A 14,661-nucleotide genomic window follows, 5' to 3' on the forward strand; every position below is an offset into this window, starting at 1 on the left:
TTTGTGATTATTATTCTTATCCCATCAACCAAATGATGGAATATGCACAATTATACATGATAAGAAAACAGTCAAAATAATTTTTTTCTGGCATTGAAGACTAGTGATTAGCTTGGACTTTGAAATATTCAAATTTATTTATCCTAACAATAATAGTAAGATTCACACTTGTAAAATTATGAGGCAGACAATTAATATTATTATTAATAATAATAAACCCCAATAAACATAAATTAGAAAATTACAAAATTCAAATGGCACAAAATAAGCAACGTAAGATTCTACACACCACTTCATCAGTAGGTCCACTTTAATTTCGTGATCATTTTTTATTTTTATACAAAAAATTAAAAAGCACACCTCGTGTCAGTAACCACATCCATAAATTTACTCAAAAATATCTCTGCTTCCACTCTCAACTTGCCACGTAGTCACTCTACTGCTGTCCACGTCATCCTCTTCTCCTATTCTATCCACGTGGATTATAAATTCTGACCGTCGATCTTTCTAACTTAGAAATCTTGGCCGTTGGATGGTTAGAAAAAAGAGCTTGTGGACACCGAAATTCGAATGTGTATATATTGTTAATTAGAAAATAATATTTTGTTATTAACTACCACACGTACATTTTGAGCCTCTCAAATTTCCACTTCGATCATTTTTCTTTTCGTCGTAGAAAAAAGTTTAGCTCCGATCAGTTTTGGTTACCAGAATCTTCATATACCGTTGGCTAAGATTAATTTATTCTGTGATATTTTCAGGTACTATACGTTGTTTTCTGATTTATCATTTATGTGTACTATAACTGTCTAATTAGTTTGTTGAAAGTAAGTATTTTTGATTTACTTCATTCCGGTTTGCTTGAACTGAACATAATTAATAGTGTTGTTATCACGTTATCCGGAGGTCATGGGTTTAATCTATAGAAAAGAACGGATACAATAGACTCTTGTGGTCCGGCTTTTTCCAAACTTGAAAATAACGGGAGCTTAGTATACCGGAATGCTTTTTTCGTCGAAAATGAGGAAACAAAATTTGAGTTCATATCTCAAAGTTCACTCAATTTTGAGGATTTATCAAGTAAAGTCTTAAGTTGAATGATTTAATTGATACAACGGACTAAGTTGAGTGGTTTTATTGATATAAAACAACATTCAGTAACTTTGCTAGATAAATTCTTACAGTTGAGTGACCTTTCGAGATGTTTACTCAATGAAATTGTTTTAGAAAATAATATGATTGTGATCGAATAGTTGTGTAACTCTCGAAATCAAACTTGCTTAAGATATTCAGTGAACAGAATCTCAGAATTGCAAAGTTCTGGCCAATAGCTGTTGAATTATGAGTAATTAACTTTAATTTGTTGATTCTTTGTACTGAAGCTTCGTCAGAAAACAAACAGGAAAATAGAAGAAAATAGTTCATGCCTTTAGGGAATTTCCTTAACCATTTGTCTTCAAGTTGAGATTAGTTTTGTTTTATGTATCATAATTCATAGTGCATGTATATTGGATTTGGCAGGTGAATAGTTTGTGAGAAGCTCTTTTGTTCATTGAGAAAAATTTTGATAGCACAACTTGGCATGGGAGTTGTGACTGTTTCTAGCTCTGCTTCTCGAAGTCCATTGGGATTGAGCACAAGGTTTGCAGCTCGTTTATGTCCGCTTAAAAGGCCAGTAATTGTATCGTTTAAGAAAGATAAAACAAAGAATACAACTTTAGTTGCACCTAAGGAATCCATATCCTTGCCTATAGAAACGTCTAAAGAAAATGAAAAGAGGTCAAGACGAGTATCTAAACGTCCCGAGAGAGTTCATGCTGTTTCAATGGAAGCCTTTCCGAGCACGTCAGAATTAGATTACAGTGAAGCTGCTGCCAAACTTGAAAGTATCTACAAGCGCAGTCTGGAAACTGCTAGCTCCAATACCGAAGTTAAGGATCGTTTGGTGAAGAGAAGGCCAAGGACGAGGAAGAGGATTGTAGAAGGTGATGAGGAAGCAAAGAGAGAGGTTGCTAATAATGTGGTCAAGAATCGTAGAAAGAAGTCTAAGAGGTTGAATCTTGACCAGAGGATTGCTCTACTAAAGAATAAAGATGGTGAAATGGTTACGTCATCCGAAAGAAGAAAACTCAAAGAGGACACTGAAGATGAAAAAATCGATAAGCTTGTCAGAGAATATTCAGGTGCTACTGACTTAGCGAGCTTAGACTGGAAGAAAATGAAGATCCCTCCAGTGCTTCCATCATCTGAGCATGCATGGCTCTTCAAGTTGATGCAACCTATGAAGGTACAAATATTTTACTGTTAACAGGAAAAAGATTAAATGTGAAAGGAAGTTTGTGTATTACATGTGTTTGTTCGTTGGATTTTAGTGTTAATAATGTTTTACATTACGATTGAGAGTCAGTTGTTGTAATTCAGGCCGTCCTTCAAGTTAAGGAAAACTTGCAAAGTGATTTGGGGCGAGAACCAACTGATGGTGAAGTGGCTGATGCAACAAGTATGGATGCTTCTGAACTACGGAAAAAGCTGGAAGTTGGCCGAGCTGCTAGAAATAAGCTGATTAAGGTACTTTCCTTTTTTACTTGTCAGACCTTCTTGATGTGCACCTTAAAAGTTTAGTTTATGCCTCAAGCAGAAGAAAACTTGTTTCTGATTTTATAATTTGCATTGAGAAAACGTGTTTCTGGTTTATTCCACTTTCTTGATGTCATCAAACTTTCATATGCATCCAGATATTACATGAGTCTTAGCTTTATTTATAACTCACCTTTGCATTCTTGTTCTGTTGCAGCACAATCTACGTCTTGTTTTGTTTGTGATGAACAAATATTTTCAAGACTTTGCAAATGGTTCAAGATTCCAAGACCTCTGTCAGGCAGGCGTCAAAGGTCTAATCACAGCTATTGACCGTTTTGAGCCTAATAGGAAATTTAGGCTATCAACATATGGTCTTTTTTGGATTAGACATGCCATAATACGTTCTATGACAACCTCAAGCTTCACCAAAGTTCCATTCGGGCTTGAATCTGTACGTTTTCTCTCTTCCACTACCAATGTTTTTTCATTTCACTTTTCACCCATCAAAGAACCACTTTCTTTTTTCTATCACTGTCGAGAAGCCAAACAATTGCTTCATTTGGTGAAAAGAAAAAATATCATCTCTATTTGTGAGACATTTTTTCTTTGTAAATAAAATCATTTTTTTGGCTTCCAACTAAAGTAATTTGTATAGACAAAATGGCCAATCCTTTAAATAGCTGTAAGTCACCCCGTTAGGAGTATTATTCTCTTCTTTAAGGAAATGTCTAATCTGAGGTTCTCATTTGCTCATACTTGTCAAATAGTCGGTGCAAAAAATTGATATTCTTTTTTTTTTTGATTCAGATCAGAGTGGAAATCCAGAAGGCCAAATTGGAGTTGCTGTTTGAGCTTCAGAGGGTACCAACAGAGGAAGAAATAATTGAAACAGTTGGACTTTCCCCTGAGAGATACCATGAAGTGATGAAAGTATCTAAACCTGTTTCCTCTCTACATGCAAGAAACATGACAACCCAAGAAGAACTCATCAATGGAATAACTGATGTAGATGGCGTTGATGGGGATAAGAGGAAGCAGCCTGCTCTACTCAGGCTTGCTCTTGATGATGTGGTAATGTTTTTTCTTCTTTGCCTTTTTAAAATTGTTTCCATAGTTAAGAGCTTTGCTTCTCATTGAAAGAATGCTGCCATAGAAAATCCGTAAAGCTGTGGTGAAACAATGAAATGACATCTAGAGGCTCAATATTCTGGAAAGAGAGAAGAAATTATGTGATGGAGTCAATTCTGTCAAACAATACTTGGATTCTAGTAGATTAACTTCCGAGTCAAAAGTACTTGGGTGCAAGTGGATGTTATAAAGGAAATACAATTCTGTGGTTCATTATAAAGTTTCCAGGCTAAGTGAGTTGTCGAAGGATTTAGACATGAAAACGTCTAGATTATTTTTGATACATGTGCACCAGTGGCTAGGATGACTTCAACAGTGTTCTTGTAGCTTTATCATCCATTTATAGTTGCACGTGCACCAAATAATTTTTTATTGATGACTGAGAAATCTGGTAACCGGTAAAGTTGCTGCCATGTGACCAGAAGGTCACGGGTTCAAGCCTTGGAAATAGCCTTTGGCAGAAATGCAAGGTAAGGCTGCGTACAATACACCCTTGTGGTGGCGCCCTTTCCCGGACCCTGCGCATAGCAAGAACTTTAGTGCACCGGACTGCCCTTTTACCTAACCCTTTGGGCCAACCTCATCCTTCGAAACTCAGTGATGATGGGTTTTCCGCTCTACTCTTATCCACTTAAATACTGAACTTAGTTCTCTTTAAACATCAAAACCTTTAAAATAAGAGGCTAGGTGTATTTCGGTATCGCTAATTGTATAGTAAGTCGTTTTATCTTGAGAGTGTTGTCTTAAACTGCTAGAAAACTTGGGGTGAGGGCAATTATCTTTCTTAATAATGTGATTGTCATACCTCGAGTTTTTTATTCCACCCTTTTGTTTATGCTGATCATCCACATCGTTTCCAACAATACCTACTTAGTCCTGAAGAGAACAATATTAATCTTTAAATCCAATTCCAATCCTTTTCCCCTTCCCAAACAGAACAGATCTCCACCAAAAAAACAAACAAACAGATTTTCGCAATACAGGAGTTCTGCTTCCCCATGTGATGATTATCTAGGGGTGGCAATAGTAGCCCAACATTTAATGGGTTGGGCATGAAATACTTTTCCTAATGGGTTGATTTGGAATAACCCATCTTAGTCCATGACATAAGCTAACCCATAGTCAACCCATGAAACTGCCCAAAGTTTAACACATCACTACCCAAAACTTCAACCCATGGCTACATAAATAATATTAGTCTGATACTCTGATGTTGAACTCTAAACGTTAATATTCAAATAGAAACCAAATTGAAACGAGGATATTATTTGTTTATAACTTTTGGAACATATAGAGGTACAATGAACAATGTCTAACCAACTTATTACTCCCCCCGTTTCAATTGATTTTTTGGTTTTGACTTGGAGTTTAAGATAGTCAAGAAGACTTTTGAATCTTGTGGTCTTCAACTAAAGATATGTAGAAAATACCAAAATGTCCTTTAATCTTGTGGTCTTAAACATGCCGTGTGAAAGGTTGAAATTAAAGAGTTGCCAAAAACAGAAAGAGCATTCTTTTTTGAAACATACCAAAAAGGAAAGTAAGAGAAGAAAAGTAAGACATACAAATTGAAACGGAGGGAGTATTTGATATCACTTGCATCATTGTCCGAATAACAGGATCTTGTCGTTTGATTCGAAAAGTAATTTTGGAAGAATGCATATTCATATTAGTTGGATCAGTTTTGTTTTCGACACCATGGAAATTGACAATTTTCTTGAAATAACACTTGAATATCCTTGGTGACTAAATATATATATCTTGAACACCCCAAACCACATAATATCTTTCTTGTTTATAATTCAAAATAACACTTCAAGGATAAGTAATGGAAACTTCTGGCATTAGAAGGACACTGTTGAGTAGATTTTGCGAACTATTACCTGTTATTGTATCTTAAGATATGTACTGCAACAACAACATCATACATAGTGTATTCCCACATTGTGGGGTCTGGGAATCTTAAGATATGTACTGCATAAATAAAAATCATATTAGGTTTATAAGTTTTGGTTTGTTAAATTACAAGGTTTTCCGGCTTCTGGACCATTAATTTTAAAGTCTTGACCTTGAATCGCGTTCCTCTTTTGACAGCTTGATTCTCTTAAGCCCAAGGAGAGTCTAGTAATCAGACAAAGATATGGACTTGATGGCAAAGGTGATAGAACATTGGGAGAAATTGCAGGCAACCTAAATATTTCGAGAGAGATGGTACGGAAGCATGAAGTGAAGGCTCTCATGAAGCTCAAGCATCCAACTCGAGTGGATTATCTTCGCCGGTACATATTCTAAAGAAATCAACATCATTTGATCGTTGTATTGGAGAAAATTTATACCCCTATTCCTGTGTCAGCAATCTTGCCCACACTGTATAGTAGCTGCGTGTACACTAATCATTTGTACCATAGTCGTAACTTTACATCCCTTTTCACTATACTCAGTACCAAAATCTGTTAGTAAATACACTGTAAACAACTTATATTATTGTTCTTTTTCTCCTCACAGACCAGTTTGAAACAACTGATCTGTATATTTATGACATGGCTGAATATGTTTCACTCAATCTTCATGGTGGTCTTTGATTGTCCTAATTTTCATGGTGGTCTATGATTATATTAATCAACTAGGATCAATTATGTCATCGCATATGCTTTATCGTGTTCGGAGCATTAACTTCGTAATTTATGTAAAGCAAAAGCGAAAGAGAAACACTGTACAAGCATCTGCTGGTGCTCTTTGCCTTTGCTGGGGTTGAGATGATACAGGGTGACATTTGTAGTGATTCAGAATAGCACTTCTAAAAACTAGAAGAGGACCATCATCCATGTAAGCCACAAGTGAAAATGTGTAAGTCCACGTTATGATATATAGAATAAAAAAATGATGGGAGTGCATTCTATCCAAATGATTAAGCAGTATAATAAAACATATGATAGGATAATAAATATGATAGGATAATAAATCAGGCTAGAATTTCAAATAGTAGCTAAATGCATTAGGGATTGAGAATATGAAGAGGAGCCTTGGAGTAACTAGTAATGAAGTTGCTGCATGTGACCAGGAGGTCACACGTTTTGTGCTGTGCAAACATCATCTGCAGGCAGCATAAAATGAACGCTTGCGATTCAGTCCTTTCTCGAATTTTATACATAGCAGAAGCTTTAGTCCATCGAACTGATGTTTTTATTTTAATCAGTTGTTTATTTGATAATGTTGAGTGACATGTTCCATTGACTGGGGAATCAAATAACGAAATATTGTAAAACAAGATGCTGTCAAATGTTATTAGTTGGCCTAGCTTGCTTAGCTACACTTCAGTCCTCCATTTACTTATTGGAAATAATTGTCAATATTCTATCTAGCTAGTTAACCCTCCACCCTAAATTAATTGTCTATCTTATTATAAATAATTGTCCCAAATTACTTGCTAATTTACAAATTCAAAATAGAAATAATTACGTTTTTTTTTTGCTTTTCACCCTTAATTTTTTTTTTTTAAAGTGATAGCAAGTTATTTGTAAAGCTTTAACAAAGCTTTTAAAAGTAAATTAGTAAAACTATTTTTTATTTATAATTGCTTAGCAAACATGTGAAAGAGTGATAATAGAATTCAAGGAACTTACGAAAAGCTCGTGTGAATTCGAACTACAACAGGAATTCTACAGAGGAATTCGAGTGGAATAGCTCAATAGGGAATGGAGGATAAGAAATGAAGTAGAGTGAGTGTAGAAACTGAATTGTATTATTTGATTGATAATTGCAATGAATGGAATTACAATGATTTATACTAGTTGAATATCACTATCAATTGTTACGAACCGCCTCACTAACTATTTTGCCGATGTGGCGCACTAACTAACTTCTTGATCTATCAACAGTAGTAATTCCACTTCCACTGTGTAACTAATTTCCTAAAATGCTTGTATCCATACTTCCCTTCATAGAAGATCCTTGACCTCAAGGATCAAAATCAATCTAGTATTGCTGGTACTCCATGCCACTTAACCAGCACTTGTGCAACCACTTTATTACCCTTCTTTACCACCCTTCTGTATAGTATAGCTTCAGTATCAGGGCAATGAGGACTAGCAACATCAGCGGTGGGAGGGTAGGAAATTTGGGAAGGAACTTCATAACACCTCTTTAATAATGAAACATGCACAGTTGGATGGATCTTGACTAAAGCTGGAAACAACAATGTGTAAGCAACAGCTCCCACTCTTTTTAAAATCTGGAAAGGCCATAATATCTTGCAGCTAACTTGTGGAAGGGTTGAGCTGAAACGCTGACTTACTTGTAAATTTACACCTTAAAATAGACCCAATCCCTAACAAAAAAGAGCCTATCACTTCTATAAGTATCTTTTTGTTATTTCATCCTATGTTGTGACCTCACAAGATGGTGTTTAAGAAGTTGAAGTTTCAATTCTCTATCTAGAAAAGTTTGATCTCCTTCAGTAGAAGAAGACTCACCAGGGAGGTATGAGAGATGTAGAGGGAGAGGTCGACCATAAAGAGCCTCATATAGAGTGAGGTTAATTGCAGAATGATGACTAGTATTATACCAATACTCATCCATAGGAACGAAAGTGAATCAACCAGTACTATCTTCAATAAGTTTCTAAACACCTGTTTAAGACCTCAGTCTGACATCAGATTGAGGGTGGTAGGTAGATAACATGTTAAGATGAACATCTTGCAGTAAGAACAACTCTTGCCAAAAAGTGCTTAAGAACAAAGCATCCCTATCACTAGTGATGGAATTAGGAAGACCACGTAACCTTACTATGACATCCATAAACACTTTAGCCACAGATTCAACAGTATAAGGGTGTGAAATGCCCATACTTACTTAGCCTGTCAATTACCACCAGAATGACTTCATAGCCATGTGATTTAGGCAAACCATCTATTAAGTCCATGTTGATTTGGGACCATACTGTCTCAGGAATTAGAAGTGGTTGTAATAAATGAGGATAAGCAGCTAAATTAGCTTTATTTTTCTGACACACATCACATCTCTGTACAAACAACTTGACATCCTTCCTCAAACTTTTCCAGTAAAATAGAGTTAGCAACCTCTTCAATGTGGCATTAACACTAGAGTGATCACCCTAAGTAGTGGAGTGCCAAAAAGTAATAATGTTCTTCCTTAATTGTTCTGATTTGCCAATAACCAACATACCCTTCCTCCTGAGTTGGTTATTACTCCATGTGAACTGGGAAGGACTAATGGGATAATGAGAGTCTTCAATTTTACATCAGTTTCCCAACTTTCCTTAATGACCTGTAAAAGGTTAGAGCTAGTGTTAGAAATGACCAGAGATAAGAGCTCAACACTTAATACTCTGGAGAGGTCATCAACAACTTTATTTTCTACTCCCTTCTTATACTCAATGGTATAATCAAAGGGCATGAGCTTGGTTAGCCACATCAATTGGGAATTGGTATGTAACTTCTGTTCAATCATAAATTTTAGGGCCTTTGGATCAGTTCTTATAATAAATTTCTGTCCCAAAAGATATTAGGACCATTTAGTCATAACATGTACTATAGCTAGTAACTCTCAATCATATATCGATAATGTTGCATTCTTAGGTGATAAAAATTTGTCGATAAAGGCTATAAGGTGGCCTTGTTGCATCAATACAATATCAATTCCATAGCCACTTACATCCATCTCAACTACAAAGGACTTGGTCATATCAGGTAAAGCCGATACAGATGAAGCAATAAGGGTTAACTTGAGTTTTTCAAATACATCAGTAGCTTGTTGAGACCATTTGAAGTTGTCCTTCTTTAAGAGGTCATGTAGGGGTTTACATATCACACCAAAGCGTTGGATGAACCTTCTATAATACCCTGCTAACCCGATGAATCCTCTCAGTTGTTTCAAAGTTGTAGGAATAGGCCAATTTTTGACAGATTCTATTTTTTTGGGATCAGTGGAGATTCTTTCTTCTGTGATAAAATGCCCTAAATATTCAATTCTTCTCACCCCAAAGAAGTACTTACTTTATTTAGAAAATAATTAATGTTTCTTCATTTCTTGAAAAATAGATCTCAATTGTCTCACATGGTTCTCTAAGGTCTTGCTGTTAATCAGGATATCATAAAAAACAACACAAACTTCTTAAAAAGGGCTAAAATACTGAGTTTATCAAGCCTTAAAAGTTGTAGGTGCATTAGATAGCCCAAAGGGAATAACAAGGTACTCATAGTAGCTTGAATGAGTCCTAAATGTAGTCTTAGATATGTCTTCAGTAGCCATTCTCATTTAGTGATAACCAGACCAGAGATCTATCTTACTGAAAATCTTGGATCCTCCTAGTTCATCCAATAAGTCTTCTACTATTGAAATGAGAAATTTGTTCTTCAATGTGGCCTTATTGAGGTCTCTATAATCAACACATAACCTCCATGTACCATCTTTCTTTCCTACCAATACCACAGGTGCAACATAAGGGCTGCAGCTTTGTTGAATGATACCTTGATCCAACATCTGATTAACCAAGGTCTCTATCATATCCTTCTTAACTGTTGGATATCGATAAGGACTTTTATTAGTAGGTTAAGTACCCTGGTGAAATACTACTCTGTGATCAAATACCCCTCTAGATGGAGAAAGTTGAGTAGGTTCATTAAACAATTCCTTGAACTCAACTAGTAAACTAGATAAGATACTGTCAATTTTAACTCTTAAAGCTTCTAATGTATACCATTGTACATCATTACACCTGGTAGGTATCAATTGAATCTTGCATAATTGAGCTTGATTACTTGAAATTTTTGCTAACTTTTCGACATTTGTGGTTAAGATTTGTTTACCAGATCCTGTCAACACATGTCTCTTGCCCCTATACAAGAATTCCATAGTTAAATCTCTAAAGTTCATCTTGATATCCCTAAGAGTGAGTAGCCATTGCACTTCAAGTACTACTCCACAACTTCCCAAGGGTAACAATAAAAATTTAGCAAAGAACTCTGCTCCTTGCAATAGCCAAGATAATTTGCATATCTTTTCAACCTTCATAGTTCCATTAATTACTGCAACTTTCTGAGGCATAATAGTAGTTACTTGACACCCCAACTGATCCACTAAGAAGGGATCAATGAATTTATGTGAACTGCTTTTATCCACCAAAATATGCAAATGATTCTTTAACTGATAACCAGTGACTTTCAAAGTTCTGTAGCCTAGTGACCCATTCAAAGCATGAAGAGACTTCTAAACTTGTTCTTGATTTTGGTTCCGCTCAATTTCTTGAATCATCAATATTTTTTGTGCCTCTTCTTCAAGATCCCGATCACACTCTTCCTGTACTTCCTCTAATTCTAGTATGTACAACTGTTTTAAATTCCTGTATTTATAGCTAATGGCATACTTCTCATCACAGAAAAACATAGTCCTTTTCCCCTCTTCTCTTTCATCTCTTCTGAGATTACTGTACTTCTATGAAAATTCTTCTATTGGTTGGAACCTTTGCTTAGAGTAGGCAAGATAGCTTTCCTCTAGTTCCTTTGATCTCCAAATCCGCTATTCTGATGTAGTAATCCAGTAGGGGAAGAAGAAAGATGCCAAACAATAGCAAGATAGGTTTCTTGCATTCTAGCAGTCTTGTAAACATGAGAAAATATGGTGGGATTGGTTATCTTTACTGCAATATTCAACTCAGGTATCAGCCCTTTAATGTAACAACTGATTGCATTTTCCTCAGATAAATTTACCCTAGTTAAATGCATCTTAAATATCATTTGGTACACTCTTACACTTCTAACTTGTTTCACCTTCTTGATTTCCTTCATAGGATTATCAAAATCAATACCAAACCTCTCAATCATGGCTAGAGAATACTCATTCCATGATGTAGGTTGGAGATATTTCTTGTACACCATGAAAGCTAAATGCGACTGAATGGCTTAACCCTCCAACTGTAAAGCAGCTAATCCAAATTTTTCTTCACCTGGTACATTTTCTACAACAAAAAATTGTTCAATCTTGAACAACCAAGATCGTAGGTCATCCCCATTAAACTGTAAAAACTGAAATCTAGACCACCTATTGAAATTTGAGTGGTGAGAATGGTAATTATTAGGGTTTTTCTCCTTATCCCTTGTTCCTCTTTCTACGAATTCTTCAACCCTAGAAGGATTATTTTCCTTTTCCAATGGTGTTTTCTCTCTTCGATTTTCCTCAGCTGACAACTGATTCTTCAACTTTATCACAGTTTGATCTCATTTTTCCAAGGAAGAGACCTTTCCTGCTAATGACCGAACTTTTGTTATCAACTGTTGCATCATATCCCATAATCTCCTACATCTGCAGCGGGGAAATCATTGTTGCGATCCCCATTTGATCAAGTCTTCACCATTAATGCCAAGAAACGCCTGTCTCTGATACTACTGATAATAGAATTCAAGTAACTTACGAGAAGCTCGAGTGAATTCGAACTACAACAGAAATTCTACAGAGGAATTCGAGTGGAATATCTCGATAGGGAATGAATGAAGAAGAGTGAGGGTAGAAACTGAATTGTATTATTTGATTGATAATTGTAATGAATGGAATTACAATGATATGTACTAGCTTACTATCACTATCAATTGTTACTAACTGCCTCACATACTACTTTGCTGACGTGGCGCACTAACTAACTTCTTGAGCTATCAACAGTAGTAATTCCACTTCCACTGTGTAACTTGTGTAACTAATTTCCTGAAATGCTTGTATCAAAGAAAAAGTGAATAACTAATATGAGACGAATTGAGTAAATGTTTGAAGACGTTATCCAAGGCACAAAGTTTTTCCCATGGCAACAATTCTCCAATGGACTAGGCGCTGACACCTTACGATCCGAAGACAAATCCAATAATTCAGACTAATAGTAAATTAAAAGTGGAGAATATCTTAGTGGTCATCAAAGTAGACCAAACTTTCTCTCGGTCTTTTATCCATTATTTATATCGATAAAGCCACTCAAATTAAATTATTTTATCTACAAAATCAATAATTTTATTGTTCTAGCTAAAACTAAAAGATGTGATTAGTGTTATAGCACATTGTACCAATTAAGCCTAAATCCGCCAATATATATATGCTCCCACTCCATCAATTAAAAGAAAAGACAAAAGAAAACACTAATAAATTCGATGTCATTTTACAAGCATGATTGAAAAACGACGAGTGAAGAATCTAATTAACCTTTTAGTATCATATTTAATTGTGATAAAAAGTATGAAAGCAAGAGAGATATGAGATATGGCTCAATACAATTAGGAAATCAAGTTTGTTTAGTAAGCTGTTACATATTATTGATTTTTAGCTTTGAAATTAAAGAAATAATTGAAGAAAAAAAATACTGTAATTATATTGTTAAAGGGAATTGTTTTATTAATAACTCAAAGACATATATTTATTGCTAAATTTCTAACTAGACTTTAATTCAAATTCAAATTCAAATAACGAAGGGATAACTAATTCAAGTCTAAATCACATAGAACTCTAATAATTTAAAACTACTAATAGTTATCTACTTTTACTTTATTTGTGAGACATTTCAACACTCTCCTTGGTTCAGAAATTGTAGATTGCAGTCTCGTCTTAGCCTGGATTTGACCTCTTGAATGAATATGTCAATTCATCTTTGGTCTTGCATGACTTGTGTGCATCTTTTGTTGGATTAAATAAGAAACTTTTGCCTCTCACATCAACTTGTAAAATCTCATGATTAATGAAATAAAAAATTCGATAATATTTATCTCCAAATAATAATTTAAATCCTTCTTCCATTAACTTATCAATACTTAATAAACTTTTATCAATATCGGGCACGTAAAGGACATTTGAAATTATTTTCGTATATGAAATTGTTTTGATAGCAATATTCTCTTTTCCTTCTGCAGGAATATAATCACTATTTTCAATTCTAATTTTCTTATTTTTCAAAGACAAAAACTCTTTAAAAAGAGTTTTGTCATATGTCATGTGGTTTGTACAACCGCTGTCAATCATCCAAAAATCAAATTTCTTAGTTGAAGAATATGTTGCCATAACTGAGTGATCTTCTTCTTCATTTTTGCTGACTTGAACATTTGCTTCATATTTTTGAGATTTGATTTTGCAAATCATAGCTTCATGATCAAGTTGATTGCAGATCTTACATTGCGCACCTAGCCTCTTCCAACATTAAATAGAGGATGACCTATTTTGCCAAAGTATTAACAAGGTGGGTAGTTTTTCCTTGAATTATTACCCTTGCTTTGAGTCTTGTGGTTGGCTGCTAAAGCTTCTTCAACCATACCATCCTGCCTCATAAGTCTCCTTTTCTCTTGAACCTGCAATGTATTTAACAACTTTGACAAGATAATCTTGGATATATCTTTTATATTTTCCAAGGTAGTAATTGATACTTCGTATCTTTCAGGCATTGTAACAAGATTTTTTTTCAACAATTCTTGATTCTTTAAATTTTGTGTCAAGCAATCTTACCTTGTTAACAATGCCAAGAAATCGGTCTGAGTACTCTTTGGCGATCTCAGATTCCTTCATCTTTTGAAATTCGAATTTCCTTATTAGATTCAATACTTTCATGCCTCGTATTCTTTCATGTCCTGTGTATTCATCCTTCAGATAATCTCAAATTTCTTTTGCTGATTTAATAGTCATAATTATAGTGAAAATTATTAGAGACACATTAGTAAACAAAATTTCTTTTGCCTTTGATATTTTGATTTTCTTTTCCTTTTGACTTTTGATCCGGGCCATCGTGAAATTATCGGGTAGTGGAAGAACATCAACATCCTCCTCCATGAATTCCCAAAGATCTAAAGTCTCAAGATAAGTTTCCATTTTTACTGTCCAAAGTTAATAATTCTCACCATCAAAGACAAGAGCTATTTGAGAAAAAATATTTTCAGAATTCATTTCACTCACAGATTCCTTAAGAAATTGGCT

At 34.9% G+C, this 14,661-nt stretch overlaps 1 protein-coding gene across 1 annotated transcript; it reads left to right on the forward strand.

The window, feature by feature from the left end:
- Positions 1-579: 579 nt before the first annotated feature.
- Positions 580-6,271, forward strand: LOC107863162 (RNA polymerase sigma factor sigE, chloroplastic/mitochondrial). Its single transcript, XM_016708968.2, has 6 exons — positions 580-761; positions 1,522-2,287; positions 2,422-2,568; positions 2,795-3,031; positions 3,388-3,651; positions 5,803-6,271. The coding sequence occupies exons 2-6, from the start codon at positions 1,583-1,585 to the stop codon at positions 5,998-6,000; spliced, it is 1,551 nt and encodes a 516-aa protein (XP_016564454.1). The 5' UTR covers positions 580-761; positions 1,522-1,582; the 3' UTR covers positions 6,001-6,271.
- The last annotated feature ends 8,390 nt before the right edge of the window (positions 6,272-14,661 follow it).

This window comes from Capsicum annuum, chromosome 3, assembly GCF_002878395.1.
Source record: "Capsicum annuum cultivar UCD-10X-F1 chromosome 3, UCD10Xv1.1, whole genome shotgun sequence".
In the NCBI taxonomy this organism is placed as follows: Eukaryota; Viridiplantae; Streptophyta; class Magnoliopsida; order Solanales; family Solanaceae; genus Capsicum; species Capsicum annuum.

What these genes read in the sequence shown, in the direction of transcription:
- LOC107863162 (XM_016708968.2), top strand. Translation starts at nt 1,583, where the DNA reads ATGGGAGTTGTGACTGTTTCTAGCTCTGCTTCTCGAAGTCCATTGGGA. An exon ending in AGTTGATGCAACCTATGAAG is followed by an intron (nt 2,288 to 2,421) that starts GTACAAATATTT and finishes GTTGTAATTCAG; the next exon opens with GCCGTCCTTCAAGTTAAGGA. An exon ending in GGCTTGCTCTTGATGATGTG is followed by an intron (nt 3,652 to 5,802) that starts GTAATGTTTTTT and finishes CTCTTTTGACAG; the next exon opens with CTTGATTCTCTTAAGCCCAA.